Source organism: Lichenostomus cassidix, unplaced genomic scaffold (genome assembly GCF_008360975.1).
Source record: "Lichenostomus cassidix isolate B80296 unplaced genomic scaffold, HeHo_3.0 HiC_scaffold_863, whole genome shotgun sequence".
In the NCBI taxonomy this organism is placed as follows: domain Eukaryota; kingdom Metazoa; phylum Chordata; class Aves; order Passeriformes; family Meliphagidae; genus Lichenostomus; species Lichenostomus cassidix.
This window is the reverse complement of record NW_028147375.1, coordinates 1-13,315: the sequence shown is the minus strand read 5'-3', so window position 1 is coordinate 13,315 and position 13,315 is coordinate 1. Positions and strand designations below refer to the sequence as shown.

The following is a 13,315-nucleotide window of genomic DNA, read 5'->3' as shown; positions in this document are numbered from 1 at the left end:
GCTGCTCCGGCACCGCCTCCTGCCGAGGCAGCAGCGGCAAGGAGACCGCGGGCAGCCGCTCCCTCAGCGGCCTCAGGCCAGCGGCAACACGGCGCCACAGCCAGCGAGGGAGGGAGGGAGACGGGAGAACGAAGCCGCCACAGCCCCCCTGCCGCCCCCTCCATCCCCTCCATCCGCCCGCAGCGAGCCCCGAGCCCCGGCACAAGGCAGCGCGGCTCCCACCTGCGCTGGGACAGCCTCTCCGAGCTCCGCCGCCGCTCCCGGGCCGCACACACGCTCCCACCATGGCGCCGCTGCTGCCCCACTAAAGCCCTGCCTGCCTGCCTGCTTGCCTGGGGGCGACACCGGCGCCGGCCTTGTCCCCGCTCGCTGGCACCGAGCAGCAATGGCGCTGGGACAATCCCGAGTGACAGCACAGCCAGCCAAGGGCAGCGAGGCGCGGGCTCTGCACAGCGCACAGCCCAAGCCCCGCGCTCTCAGTGCCCCCCGGGCTGGCCGAGGCCAAAGCCGCACATGAGGAACAGCCCTGCAACGGGCCCGGGCCCAAGGCGCCATTGCTCTGCAAACAGCGACCAAGTTCTCCGCACCTCCCGGCCCCGCCTCGGCACGCAGCCACCGGGGCAGCCCCACGGCAGCTCCCAGCTTCCGCCAGCCGCCCTGCAACGGCCCAGGGGGAGCAGGCCAAGGGACGCGGCTGCCGGTAAAAAGGGACACGAGCGACACCGGGAGGCCTTCAGGAGCATTTAATACAAAAGTAACAAAATAATGCAGTAAGAACAGCAGCGTTGGCGCGGTAAATCCTCACGGGGGCCACCTAAGGCTAAGTTCATGAGTTCATAAGTCACCTAAGTTCAAGGAATTCTCTGAGTTGGAAGGAACCCACATAGATTGAGACCAGTCCTTAAGGGAATGGTCCCCTGTGGGGTGAAATCCAATCCTTGGCTTTATTAGCACCTTAGGCCAAGGAAGGTAACATTCATATGGAGCACCATTTTTTTCCTCTGCACCAACAGTGTTATATCAAAATATTTATATATAAAAGCTTAGTGTATAAATGTTTAGTGCAAGAGAAACAAGATTGTGGGATGAACCAGAATCAGGCAAGAAACACCCAGGCCCAGCCCAGGCAGCTACACATCAGATTCCACATAATTTCCTCTTCCTGCAGGTTCATCTCCTGCAGCAAAGGCACTGAGGTGACCCTGAGGATCAGTGCAAGGCAGATATTGCAGCTGAGGAAGGAAATCCCCATGCTGGAGGGATGAGATGAAGCTGAGAGTGCCCAGCATAGAAAATATCCTTCCTCCATTCCCCATTAGAGGTGAGTTTGGGGCCTGCTGCAGATATACTGCATCTCATTTGAGCAGATTGCACTCCCGAGATAATTCTCAGCCAGGTGCACACACCCTGCATTGCCCAGCACAGGAACCCTGCAAGGAAAAGCAGAGATATTGCTGGCACCGTGGGGGGAAATGTTGTGCCCCTGTGCCCCCCAGGCCCTGCCTGTGCCCCCAGGACTCACGAGGAGCTGAAGTTGCTGCCATCCACCCACTGCAGCCGCTGGTCCTGTCTGTGCAGCCCGAGCCAGTAATCGTTTTTCTTGCTGAAGCAGAAGAAGAATTCCTGGCAAGGAGAGAGAAGTAAACAATGGTAGCTGCACCCCTGGCCCAGGAGCTTCCCAGGCTCCCCTCAGCCACCCCAAACCCCTCACTCACCATTTCCCAGTCCTCGAGCACAGCCAGGGAGGCCCCGAGCTCAGAGCACCGAGCCTTAGCCTCATCCCAGGGGAGATGATCCCTCGAGAGGAAGTAGCAGATCCCTCGGTACCCAACCCAGCCATGGGGACAGGCCAGCAGCAGAGGAGAGTTAGGAGTAACCGGAGCGTCTGTTTGACTTCTCCCTGCAGAGCGAACAGAAGGTCTGAGGATTCTCCCCTCACGCAGCAGCCCGAGCTCCTATTGGCTGGTTTTCCCGCTCAAACCTGCGGCTCCCCAGCGATTGGCTAACTCAGCCGTCACTCTTCATCCTCCCGCGCGCTGATTGGCCAGGGAGGGGCTGAGGGACGATCCCGGCCGTGAGGGAGCAGTGAGCCCGCAGTGCCCCGAGGGGTTGGGCTGAGGCTGCTGCTCCTCCTTACCTGACACTGCAGCCAAGGACACCAGCAAAGCCAGGATCAGGAGCAGGAGCAGAGTCAGCACAGCCAGGGTGAACACGGGATGGGATCTGATCCACTCAACAGGAGCTGGAAAGAGCCGCAGGCCGTGAGCATGGAGCTGTCCTGAGCAGGCCCAGCCCTCACACCCCCCACCCAACGCCTGGGGAGCACAGGAGGGATCCTCAGCCCATGTGCCACTCACTGAGCTGGTAGCAGGGACAGGGACACAGGTGTGGGGACAGCCAGGTGACAGACAGTCCCAGGGGACAGCCTGCAGCAGGAGAACTGCCCAGGGCTGGGGCCAACTGAGGGTGTCAATGCTGAGCCCATCAGAGCACAAGGCTTCTTCCAGACCCCTGGAAACAGCAACACCCTGCCAGCCCTGTGCTCCTGGGCTGACACTGCCCATTGTCCCCTCCCTAGAGGCCACAGCGCTGGCTCTGCACTCACCCACATATCCTCCGAGGATTCTTTTCTGTTTATTCCTGGTTGCTGATCCATCCTGGAGATTCAGGGGCTCCTTCACACTCCTGTCACTGGTGCAGGATCCTTCCTGCACATCCTGACTCGCTGCATACTCACCATTGGCACCTTCCTGCTTAGCACAAGTGGCTTCTTCTGCCTGAGGCAAGTCTGAAACCACAGCTACTGATTCATTGTGGAGACACAGGATCTCCTTCACAACCCCGTGAGCGGAGCAGAATTCGCTCTCCTCCAGCTCGCAGCTGGGATCTCTCTGCCTGGCATGGAGAGCATCTGGTTCCTGAGACATCAGCAGTGCTGAGAAAGCCTTTTTCAGTTCAGCGTTGGACACAGTTTTACAGCCTTTGTGAGGGGAGGTTGAAAGAATCATGATGAGAGATCTGGGCTGGTTCTGGCCCTGCGCTTTCCCCAGGCTCAGGAGGATGATCCAGCTCAGTCCTGCCCTGTCCCTGCGGATCAGGGGGACAGAGAAGCAATGCTCCTGGCACTGTCACTGTCACCGAGTCCCAAGAAATCCTCTCCGAGGCAGAGACTCCACCCTCAGCAAACCCTGCCAGGATAGAGATAAATTCTCAGTTTCTGGGCTCTGATTCAAAAGAGAGTGGCTTCAGCCACACCTGCCCCTGGATTCCCATTCTGGCACTGCCTAGGAAAGAGTTAGCAACGATTTTTGGGCCCAGGTAGAGATGGAATGGATTCATGTCTTGGTTTAGACACAAAAAAAAAGTAATGAAGCAACAAGGAGAGAACCACAGCAGCAGCACTGGCACAGTAACATCACTGGGGTCACACAAGGCCATTTCACAGCATCACAGAATCCTCTGAGCTGGACAAGACCCACAAGGATCATCGAGTCTAACTCTTGACAGAATGGCGGCTATGGGGTGAAATCCCAACCTTGGCATTATTGGCACCATGCTCTAAACGAGGTCCTTTCCTATGGCAGCACATGTGTCAAGGCAATAGAGAAATGGTTAAATACACAAACACGGTTAGGGTGTAAATATTTAATGTGAGAGGCACAGCATGAGTTCTGGGATTGTTCCAGAAGGAGAAAGAAACCCCCAGCCCAGGAAGCCACACAGATTCCACATCATCTCCTCTTCCTGCAGGTTCATCTCCTGCAGAACAGGCACTGAGGTGACAATAAACAGCCCTGAGGAGGCTCAGCATTGTCCCCTGCATTCCCTGCCCTGGCGGGCTGCAGCCCGGGGACATCGAGCGCTGGCAGCGCCCTTTGTGTCCCTGACTGAACGGGAGGAGAGACTGACAGGGAAATCGGTATTTGCATGTTCCTCCCCGCCCCGGGCAATCGGGCGGGACGAGGCTAATTCCGCTGCACTGACGCAACCTCCTCCACTTTCAGCTTGGGTTGTGAAGGACGTTAGAGTTCCTCCCGTCCGACTGCAGCCCCGATATCTCCCGGTAGCCGATGTGGCTCCAAGCTCGCATGGCCGGGAACAGTCCCGGGGAGAGGAGAGACACCTCTGTGCTACCGATAGCAAGCGGGACGAGCCAGCGCTGCTCCGGCACCGCCCTCTGCCGAGGGATCAACGGGAAGGAGACCGCGGGCAGCCGCTCCCTCAGCGGCCTCAGGTCAGGAGAAACACGGGGAACCGGGGGGGACACGGTGGAACGAATCCGCCAGAGCCCCCCTCGCCGCGGTCGCCTCCCGCACGGACCGCCCACAGGTAGCCCCGAGCCGCGGTAGAACCGAGGGTGGGTGCCACCAGCAGCCCTGAGGGGCTCAGCATTGTCCCCTGCATGCCCTGCAGGGTTGGAGCTCAGGGACAGCGAGCGCTGGCAGCGCCCTTTGGGTTTATGTGTGGAACAGGAGGAGGGATTGGCAGGGAAGGCGGAGCTTGGCTGCGCCTGGGGCGCCGGGCGGTTTTCGGGAGTTCTCCGCCCTGCACTGAATGACTCACAAGTCATGTATACAACACCCACATTTAATGCGCGTTTAACTTTGCCCGGACATGGCCAAGTCCCACTGCACCAGGGGCTCCCAGTCCGGTCCCGCATGGCCAGAAACTGTCCTGGGGACAGGAGAGACATCTTTGTGCTACTCATAACAAGCGGGACGAGACCATGCTGCTCCGGCACCGCCTCCTGCCGAGGCAGCAGCGGCAAGGAGACCGTGGGCAGCCGCTCCCTCAGCGGCCTCAGGCCAGCGGCAACACGGCGCCACAGCCAGGGAGGGAGGGAGGGAGGGAGGGAGGGAGACGGGAGAAGGAAGCCGCCACAGCCCCCCTGCCGCCCCCTGCATCCCCTCCATCCGCCCGCAGCGAGCCCCGAGCCCCGGCACAAGGCAGCGCGGCTCCCACCTGCGCTGGGACAGCCTCTCCGAGCTCCGCCGCCGCCTCCCCGGGCTCTGCGCTCCGCTCCCTGCAGCCGCTCCGCTCCGCTCCGGTCGCTGCTGCAGCTCCCGAGGATCCGGAAGCAATGCTGGAACTGCGAATGCTCGAATGAGGAGGGGCGGGACCGTCCCTAAGCCCCGCCCTGACCAATCAGCGCCGCGATCACGAAGAGTGACAAGCGAAGCAGCCAATGGGAGAAGGCAGTGTCTTTACGCCACGCCGCTGGCTGAAAAGCTCGCTGAATAACTGAATGTTCAACGAAATTTCTCGCCACTGTTAGCTCAGCTGAGCTGATGGTAAACATCGTGGCATCTCCGGCACGGGTCCAACGAGCTCCTCTTTTCTTTATGAAAGGAAAAAGGTTTGGGTTTCCGTGCGGAGAAAAACCAGCAGAAGAATCAAAAGCGTTTAGGTTGGAATAGAGCTCGAAGATATAAAATCCAAGCATAAATTATAAGGTTTAATACATCCTTTTTCCCTGCCGAATGCCACAGCATCCCTGCGCTCACGCTTTCTAAGCAAGCTGAGACCCAAACTGTGGCCAGGTGAAGCATTGTTCTGATAGGGAAGATGTGTGCTGATGTCTTTACAATTCCATGGCAGAGGGGATGGGTGTTAACTGGATCAGCTTCAAGCTGCAGGTTTGAAAACGTCGTGGTTTGACTGATGCAAGGGAATCAGAAGGTAAGAAATAACTTGTTTGAAATTGCTCACCAAACAATGTATCTATAGATGTAACATTCATTGTGTTTTCCAAAGAAAGACTGTGATACTCTGGAATTTCCACACTGAAAAAAAAACCCAAATTTGTTGTTTTGGCCTTTGGACAGAGACTCAGAACACATGCATAAAACAGGAAAGTGAGAAGGTCAGTGAAGAAGACCTGAAAAAACACCAGAGCCCCACAAAAACCAGAACCACGCAAGTGCAAGAATATGAAAATGACTTTTTAGCTAGTTATAGCAGAATGTGGGGATAAGTTATATAGATAAGTGGATTGAGAAACTCTGTTAAAATTATATAGGTTATGAAGTTTTGCCTCTTTTTCTGTAAATCATGACTCTGGCTAAATGGCAGGAATTGCCACATGACATCTGCTCAGGGCCCAGAAACAGAAAAATCCTGAAACACACAAACTGCACAAGCCTGAGTTTCTGGACTTTGGGACAAAATGACAAATTCAAGGGGGAAATATGTGGTAGGCAGTTTGGGAAGGTGTGGCACTTATTTGTACTAATAATTGTTTTACAATTATGTGACTTGTTTTTCACCTCCAGCTTGGCTGAGTCGTTCCCAGAATGCTTTTCTAGTTAGCCAAAGTAACAGAAGTGAGCAAGGATTTCACAAGAGCAACAAGACACTCACTTTGCAAGATCTTTCTGTTCTGCAACATCAACCATTCCCTCTCTGGGGAGATGGAAAACCATCAGGAGTGAGTTTTTCAGGTACTCGAGAGGATTTCCTGACAAGAACTGACTCACTCTGTGACGACACATGTGCCTGTGGTCTGGAAAATGTGGCAGAAATTCTCCTCTCAGAGCTGTTTGACTGCCTTGGATAGCTGAGTAAATCAGATCTTTAAGTGATATGAAGTTAGAGTTATAAACTAAGTTAAATGCTGCTGGGTGTTGTTCCACTGTTAAGTTGCAAAGTTGGACTACAAAGTCCTAAGTCAGGTTAAATGTTAAATGTAATTCCTCAGTTGAATTGTTAAATTAAGGTATAAGGATAAATGTTGGTAAGTGTTATTCATCTGTTAAATTGTTAAGGGATTGGTTAAGGCATTAATTAAAAGTATCAAGTAAGTTAAAGTGCTGTTAGGTTTGAGTGCTGCCAAGTTTTAGAATGTATTTCTTTTTGCCCTCAAGGTTTTTTCACACGCACACACAAAGAATTCTCCATTCCTTTATCTTCCATTATCCTGGCTTCCATCTGGTTTTGTTCCTCGTTTTCCAGGGTGACTCTAACAAACAAACTTTGTCATTCTGCCACTCAATATTAATCTAGGCTGTACAAATCCCCTGGGGCTCTTTTATTATGTGACCTCAACGAATCATCTTTCACAGCCTGTTTTCAGTGCTGGGAGCTGGGGATGAGTCCAGGATGGAGCAGAACTCCTGAGCAGCGCAGGCAGGAATCCAGGATGGAGCAGAACTCCTGAGAAGCCACAGAAAGAATCCAGGATGGAGCAGAACTCCTGAGCAGCCCCGGCAGGAATCCAGGATGGAGCAGAACTCCAGCAGCCCTGGCAGAAATCCAGGATGGAGCAGAACTCCTGAGCAGCCCCAGAAAGAATCCAGGATGGAGCAGGACAAGGATTTCTGTCCCTGAGGAGGTGGCAATGCCATGAGCTGACAGTGATCCCAATCCTCTGTGTGGGGAGGAGGGAGAGAATGGGGAGAAAAGGAAGCCCGGGAAGGAGGGAAGAGTGGGGTGGAGGTGTTTTTGTAGGATTTATTTTATTAGTCATTCCCCTACTATGATTTGTTTGATAATAAATCCAATGAATTCCCTCAAATCGGCTCTGTTATGACCATGAGTGATCTCTCCCTGCCTTTATCCCAACCCTCCAGCCTTCCCTTGTGTGAAAGGTTTCACTGTCCTGTTAACATTTAACAGGTTTAATAAAGCACAACAGGGAACAAAGACAATAAAGCAAAGTAACAGCGCTGCATGCTTGGCAATTAGCCAGAAGCACGCCTGACATTGATGAGGATAAGCTTTAAAACCCTTTTATTACATCAGTCTAATACATATTCATACTGTTTCCTGCCTAGGGTGAGGAGGGCACTGGCAGAGCAGCTTTGGTCGCTCTCAGGCATCCCCTGGGCTCCTGCAGGGAGTCTTTGCTCCATCCCAGACTCACCACAGCAGTTCTTTGGCCTCCTGACCGCCCCAGAACATTCCAGACCTTAATCCTTTCCCGACATTTTGAGGAAAGGTCTGGAAGCGTCGCTCCCCTCACGGACCCTTTTATACCCCATGCAAAGCCCGCCTCTCACCCCATTGGCTGACTTTCCCGCCCAAAGCCCACCACTCATTCTGATTGGCAGATTCTCCCGCCACTCCTCATTCTCATGCGCTGATTGGCCAGAGCGGCTCTGAGGGGCGATCCCGCCTCATCCCCACAGCGCTGCGATGTCTCCGCTCCTGACGCGACCCCAATTGCGGTGCGGATTTTGCAGCTTTTATCTCCCTCGTTATTTTATTTCTTTCGCAATAAATGCTTATGAAGCCACCCCGCTGTCCCTTGTGTCCCCTGGGAGCCGGCAGCCCTGTCCCTTGCCCTGCTCCCCCTGCCCTGGGGGCTTCAGCCGAGCCGAGGCCTCTTCCCAGTGCTCCCAGTGCTCCCAGTCCTTCCCAAACTGGGCAAAAGGTTTGATTTTCCCTTTTGGGGAGAAATCCAAGTGATGCATGGAGCTCTCACAGGACAGGGCAGCCCTGCTGAACCTGTGCTGGATTGGGGCTGGCAGAGGAGCAAAGTGCATCAGAGATAGTGAAACACCGATTAACTGACCATTAATTAGCCCAATAAATTATTCCTAATTAGGGGGTAGGAGTTACTCAGTCAGCCCCAGGGCGCTGAGTCAGCTGAACCTCACTTAAAGCTGGAAAACCCAGACTGGCAGCTCCACAAAACATTTTGTGTCTATTTTCAGACACCTCTGGCATTTCATTGATACATTCCCCACGTTTCATTTCTCCCTCAATGACATTTTATCAATTCTCACCTCTCAGAGATCAGGGCCAACCTGCTGCTCTTCTATTTTCACCATTTTAGGGCAGCAAGGAGGGTTTTTCTCCAGCAGCACCTCCTGCCACAACTCCCTGTCCTTTCCCCCATGGGGACAAACCCCAAATCCCAAATTTCCTTTCCCCCATGGGGACAAACCCCCAAATCTCGATTTTCCTTTCCCCCATGGAGACAAAACCCCAAATCCCGATTTTCCTTCCCCCATGGGGACAAACCCCAAATCCCAATTACCCTTTCCCTCATGGGGACAAACCCCAAATCCCGATATTCCTTTCCCCCAAATCCCAATTTTCCTTCCCCTGGAGACAAAATCCCACCCCTCCCAGCCCCTGCCCGGGCTGTCAGGGCTGTGACAAGGGCAGGAAGCTCCAGGCCAGTGGTCAGAGATGCTTTGGCTTCCTGTCCCCTCCTCTGAGCCACCAGCGCAGTGTCCCCACGCTGTCCCCACCCACTGTCCCCACGCTGTGTCCCCAAGCTGTCCCCAAGCTCTGCAGGGACATGGAGGATGAAGAAGGCTACATGGTGTTGGACCAACAGAGCAAGCGGGGGACTGCAGGGAGATCCTCAGCCCTGCAGGGTGCAGGTAAAGGGGTTCAGCCCCTCTGGGGACCCCCAGGTGGGTGGGGGACAGGAATTGGGGGATGCTGGGGCTGCTTTTGGGTGGAATGGCTTTGGTGCTCAGGGATCACTTTACCTCCTCCTCATCCTTCTCCTCCTCCTCTTCAGTTTAAACCTGGGTTTGTAGGATGATTTTTGAGCTCTGACTCCCCCAGGCTCCTGTTTGAGCTTCATCTCTGCGTGGAGAGGCTGAGCTGGGCTAACTGAACTCCACACCAGCACCATTTCAGGGGTTATTTCTTTCTAGGGGTCTTTGCTTGGAGCAAAAGCCCCAAATCTGCCCCAATTCTGCAGCCCTGCCATGCTGAAGGGCAGCTGATGCCTTTGGAAATCCTCATCCAGCTCTTGATGCTCCTTGTCCATCTTCCCTGAGCTTCTGGGGGTTCCTGCTTTGTTTCCTTCTGCTGCTCCTTGTGCCCCGTGCTTTTTCCTGATGACTCCAGTTTGGGTTTCCTTGTGGAGAAAAATCAGCAGAAGAATCAGAACCGTTTGGGTTGGGAAAGACCTCAAAGATCACAAAATCTAACCATTAATTAAAAGATTTAATTCCTGCCGCAAGTAACTCTGCAGGGAAAAACCCATCGAGGTTTGAACCCTGGGGGCTGCCGGGCTCTGAGCTGCTCTTGGGGACAAAACAACCCAAATCTGTGGGGTGACACCGTGCGATCTGCTGTCCCCTCTGTCCCCTGCAGCTCCAGGCTGTCCTCGGTGGCACCGCGTGGCGCTCGGGGCTGGCTGGACCGGGAATGTCCTGTTGGGAGTGGCCGTGGTGGCTCTGGGCTGCTCGTGTGAGTGTGGGGAGGGGACAGGGGGGACACGGGGGGACACGGGGACAGCCTGACAGCGGGGAGGTGGCCCGGGGGGTTGTGTGGCCATGGGGAAAATGTCTCGGGTGGGTCGGACAGCCCCGGGCTGAACTCGGGCTCACCCAGAGCCACCATTCCAGCAGCCCCGTGCCCAGCTGCTGGCACATGGCTGTTGTCACCCCCAGCACCCCCAAACCCCCCGGGCAGGCGGCAGGGAGACCCCGATGGCTGCTGGATGTCGGGGAGACCCCCAGAGGGGCAGGGCTGGGGGAAACCCCCCCAAACCCAGGGCTGCCAGCTGTGCCCGTGTGGGGCAGGGGGTGCTGAGCAGCTCCTCAGCCTGGCCTCAGAGCCCCGGCGCTGCACGAGGGGGACAGAGGCTCTGCGGCTCTCGGAGGTGGCACCAGAGCCGCGGTGACACCTCGAGGGGCCACATCCTGTCACCGGCACGAAGCCACCGTGGGTGGGGACAGCTCTGAGCAGGGGGAGCTCAGGGCTGCACAGTTTGGGGCTGGCAAGGTGCTGTCACTGCTCAGCTTTCTTTTCTTTCCCTGCAGTTCTGCTCCAGCAGCCGCAGAGAAGTGGCAAAATCGGGAATTGGAATGTTGAGGACATCAATGGAACCCTGGAGAACTTCATCTCGGAGCTGAGGAAAGCTCTCTGCCTGTCACAGCCACAAGGTAACAGCCCCGAGGCATCTCTGCTCCAAAAGCTTTCCCAACATCTGTGGCACACCCAGATGGGAGCCCCGAGGGCAGCTCAGGGTGATTTCTTCACCTCACAGTGATTTCTCGGTGGCTTAACCTAGTGTTAATCCTGTTTTCCAGCGGCTGAGGGATGCAGGATTTGCCCCCAGGGTTGGACGCTGGGAAGCACCAAGTGCTACTGGATCTCCACTAAATACAGCCGTTGGAACAAGAGCCAGGAGCAGTGCAGGGATCAGGGATCAACGCTGCTGGTCCTGCAGGATCAGGATGAGCTGGTGAAGGAATGGTGGGGTCAGGGAGGTGGGATCGACCCGGAGATGAGGGCTGGTGGCACCCCGGGAAGGGTGAGGAGGTTCCCAAAATCCTGGGATCAGCGCCCACGCCATATCCAAGTTCCCCCAGGTGCCTCTGATAGAGTGTGGGGGACAAGGGTGGGGCTAAGTCTTGGGATGAGGACAGAGCCCGTTTTGGGGTATCCATTCACAACCCAGCAGCTTCATGACTTCTCCTTCCCCCGAGCCAGGAAGTCCTCGGTGAATCCCTGCAGCAATCCGGGCGTAACTTCTGGATTGGGCTCTGGTTGCCTGAAGCTGGGAAAGGCTGGGTGTGGCTGAATGGTTCCAGCCTGGACAGAAACCGGTGAGCACTGGGGAGGCACTGGGGGCTGGGAGTGGCCAAGGGACCCCCGAGGTGATCTGGACACTCTCCTGCACCCACAGGTTCCAGGTGGACCTCGAGCAGCGACCTGGAGAATGTGGGATGCTCAGGGGCAGCACCATCATCCCCGACAACTGCAGCTTGGAATCGAGGTGGATCTGCCAGAGAGAAGCCACCAAACTGTGACCTGGGGCAGGAGAGAGGCTCGGGTGGGATGTGGGAGGCAGGAATGGGGGAGTCAGGTGAGGGGTTGAGGAGCTGCTGCTGCTGTCATTGCTCAACAGCCACCTGCATGAATGGATGGTGTTGTTTCCTGGCACTGTTCTCTGCTGTATTTAAACCACATCACGAACAGGAAGCACACAACACCCCAAAATTGAGTTTCCTCTGCAGAGCTCAGTGCCTTTTATAAACTGCAGTCCTTCAGTGTCCTGTCACTTGAATCCACCTGAGGCATCAATCATGGTGTGGGGCTGTTCCAAATAAAGCGTGTTAAAAGAAAAAAAAAATCTGTGAAATTGCCACAGATGGCCCCAAAAAGTGAAGCTGGTTATGGGGGTCTCAGCAGACAGGCTGTGGCCTGAGGAGTGACAGAGCAACACACATGGCAGCATTGTCAGAATTTGCAGTTCAGACAGATAAGGTGAATCCAAATTGTCGGCGATTTCCACCACCTGCTATTCATTCCCTCTTTTCCTTAATGGATTTTACATCCCTCCCTTTCACCCCACAGAGCTGCAAAGCAAAATCCCCATCTGCCCCATGGCCATCCCCACTGCCTCCAACAGCTCCAGCCCTGTCCTCTTCTCCTTTTCTTTTCTCTTCTCTTCTCTTTTCTCTCTTCTCTTCTCTTCTCTTCTCTTCTCTTCTCTTCTCTTCTCTTCTCTTCTCTTCTCTTCTCTTCTCTTCTCTTCTCTTCTCTCTTCTCGCTGAAGTCTTCTATCCCCTAATTCAAGTTTATAGCTGGCACTCTTCTCAGGGAGGTGTGACTGTAAATCACACATGTCCTGGGATGCATGAGGTCTGTTTGTTTTTCTACCTTCAGGGCATCTTTATCTCCGGCTTTGTGGCTTATCAGTTTAAAAGACATCTACTACCATGTATTTCTTATCACATTTCTAGCATACTCCATCTATTACATAGCTAATAATTACCTCTAACTTTGTTTCCACTTAACTATATTTTATCCAAGTGCTACTTCACACAGTACCTAATCACTTATAAATGCCAAATTCATAGATGCAAAAGCCAACATTTACTATCCACTCATTTATCACGCTAGTCACAGGCGAGTTTGGCGTCTGCTGCAGATATAGGGCCGCAGATTTGAGCAGCTTCCACTCTGGAATCCACCATTACCCAGGAACACACAATCATCGTCGCCCGAGACCTCAATCCTGCAAGGAGGAGCAGAGAAAGATATTGTGCCATTGTCCCCTCCAGCAGCAGGACAAGAGCTGCACACAAGGGACAGTCCCAGCAGCCATGTCCCCCCCAGGCCCTGCCTGTGCCCCCAGGACTCACGAGGAGCTGAAGTTGCTGCCATCCACCCACTGCAGCCGCTGGTCCTGTCTGTGCAGCCCGACCCAGGAATCATCCTTCTTGCTGATGCAGGAGAGGAACTCCTGGCAAGGAGAGAGGAGTAGTGGGAGCTGCACCCCTGGCCCAGGAGCTCCCCAGGCTCCCCTCAGCCACCCCAAACCCCTCACTCACCATTTCCTCGTCATTGAACACAGCCAGGGAGGTGTTGAGCTCAGAGCACCGAGCCTTAGCCTGAT

General features: G+C 54.8%; 3 protein-coding genes across 5 annotated transcripts in view; 2 read left to right on the top strand and 1 right to left on the bottom strand.

Annotated features, from left to right (window-relative positions):
- The window catches only part of LOC146423281 (killer cell lectin-like receptor subfamily B member 1B allele A), a 64,124-nt gene extending 50,809 nt beyond the window's left edge, over positions 1–13,315 (bottom strand). The window contains exons 1-5 of one of the 3 annotated variants that reach the window (XM_085044924.1): positions 2,606–3,592; positions 2,138–2,242; positions 1,716–1,900; positions 1,523–1,623; positions 729–1,430 (exon numbers count right to left, since the gene is read on the bottom strand). In XM_085044924.1, the coding sequence (XP_084901050.1) occupies positions 1,316–1,430; positions 1,523–1,623; positions 1,716–1,900; positions 2,138–2,242; positions 2,606–3,008 (909 nt within the window). In that variant the 5' untranslated portion in view covers positions 3,009–3,592 and the 3' untranslated portion in view covers positions 729–1,315. Of the gene's footprint in view, positions 1–728; positions 1,431–1,522; positions 1,624–1,715; positions 1,901–2,137; positions 2,243–2,605; positions 3,626–13,250 lie in introns of those variants that run through there. The other 2 variants (XM_085044925.1, XR_014847593.1) reach the window with 2 other exon arrangements.
- LOC146423283 (uncharacterized) lies at positions 3,753–7,727 on the top strand. The gene is made up of 3 exons (XM_085044931.1): positions 3,753–4,329; positions 4,924–5,679; positions 6,952–7,727. Exons 1-2 carry the CDS (start codon positions 4,071–4,073, stop codon positions 5,127–5,129), a joined length of 465 nt encoding a protein of 154 aa, XP_084901057.1. The 5' UTR covers positions 3,753–4,070; the 3' UTR covers positions 5,130–5,679; positions 6,952–7,727.
- On the top strand, positions 8,950–11,974 carry LOC146423282 (killer cell lectin-like receptor subfamily B member 1C). The gene is made up of 6 exons (XM_085044930.1): positions 8,950–9,332; positions 10,060–10,155; positions 10,731–10,853; positions 11,001–11,155; positions 11,404–11,519; positions 11,600–11,974. The coding sequence occupies exons 1-6, from the start codon at positions 9,248–9,250 to the stop codon at positions 11,721–11,723; spliced, it is 699 nt and encodes a 232-aa protein (XP_084901056.1). The 5' UTR covers positions 8,950–9,247; the 3' UTR covers positions 11,724–11,974.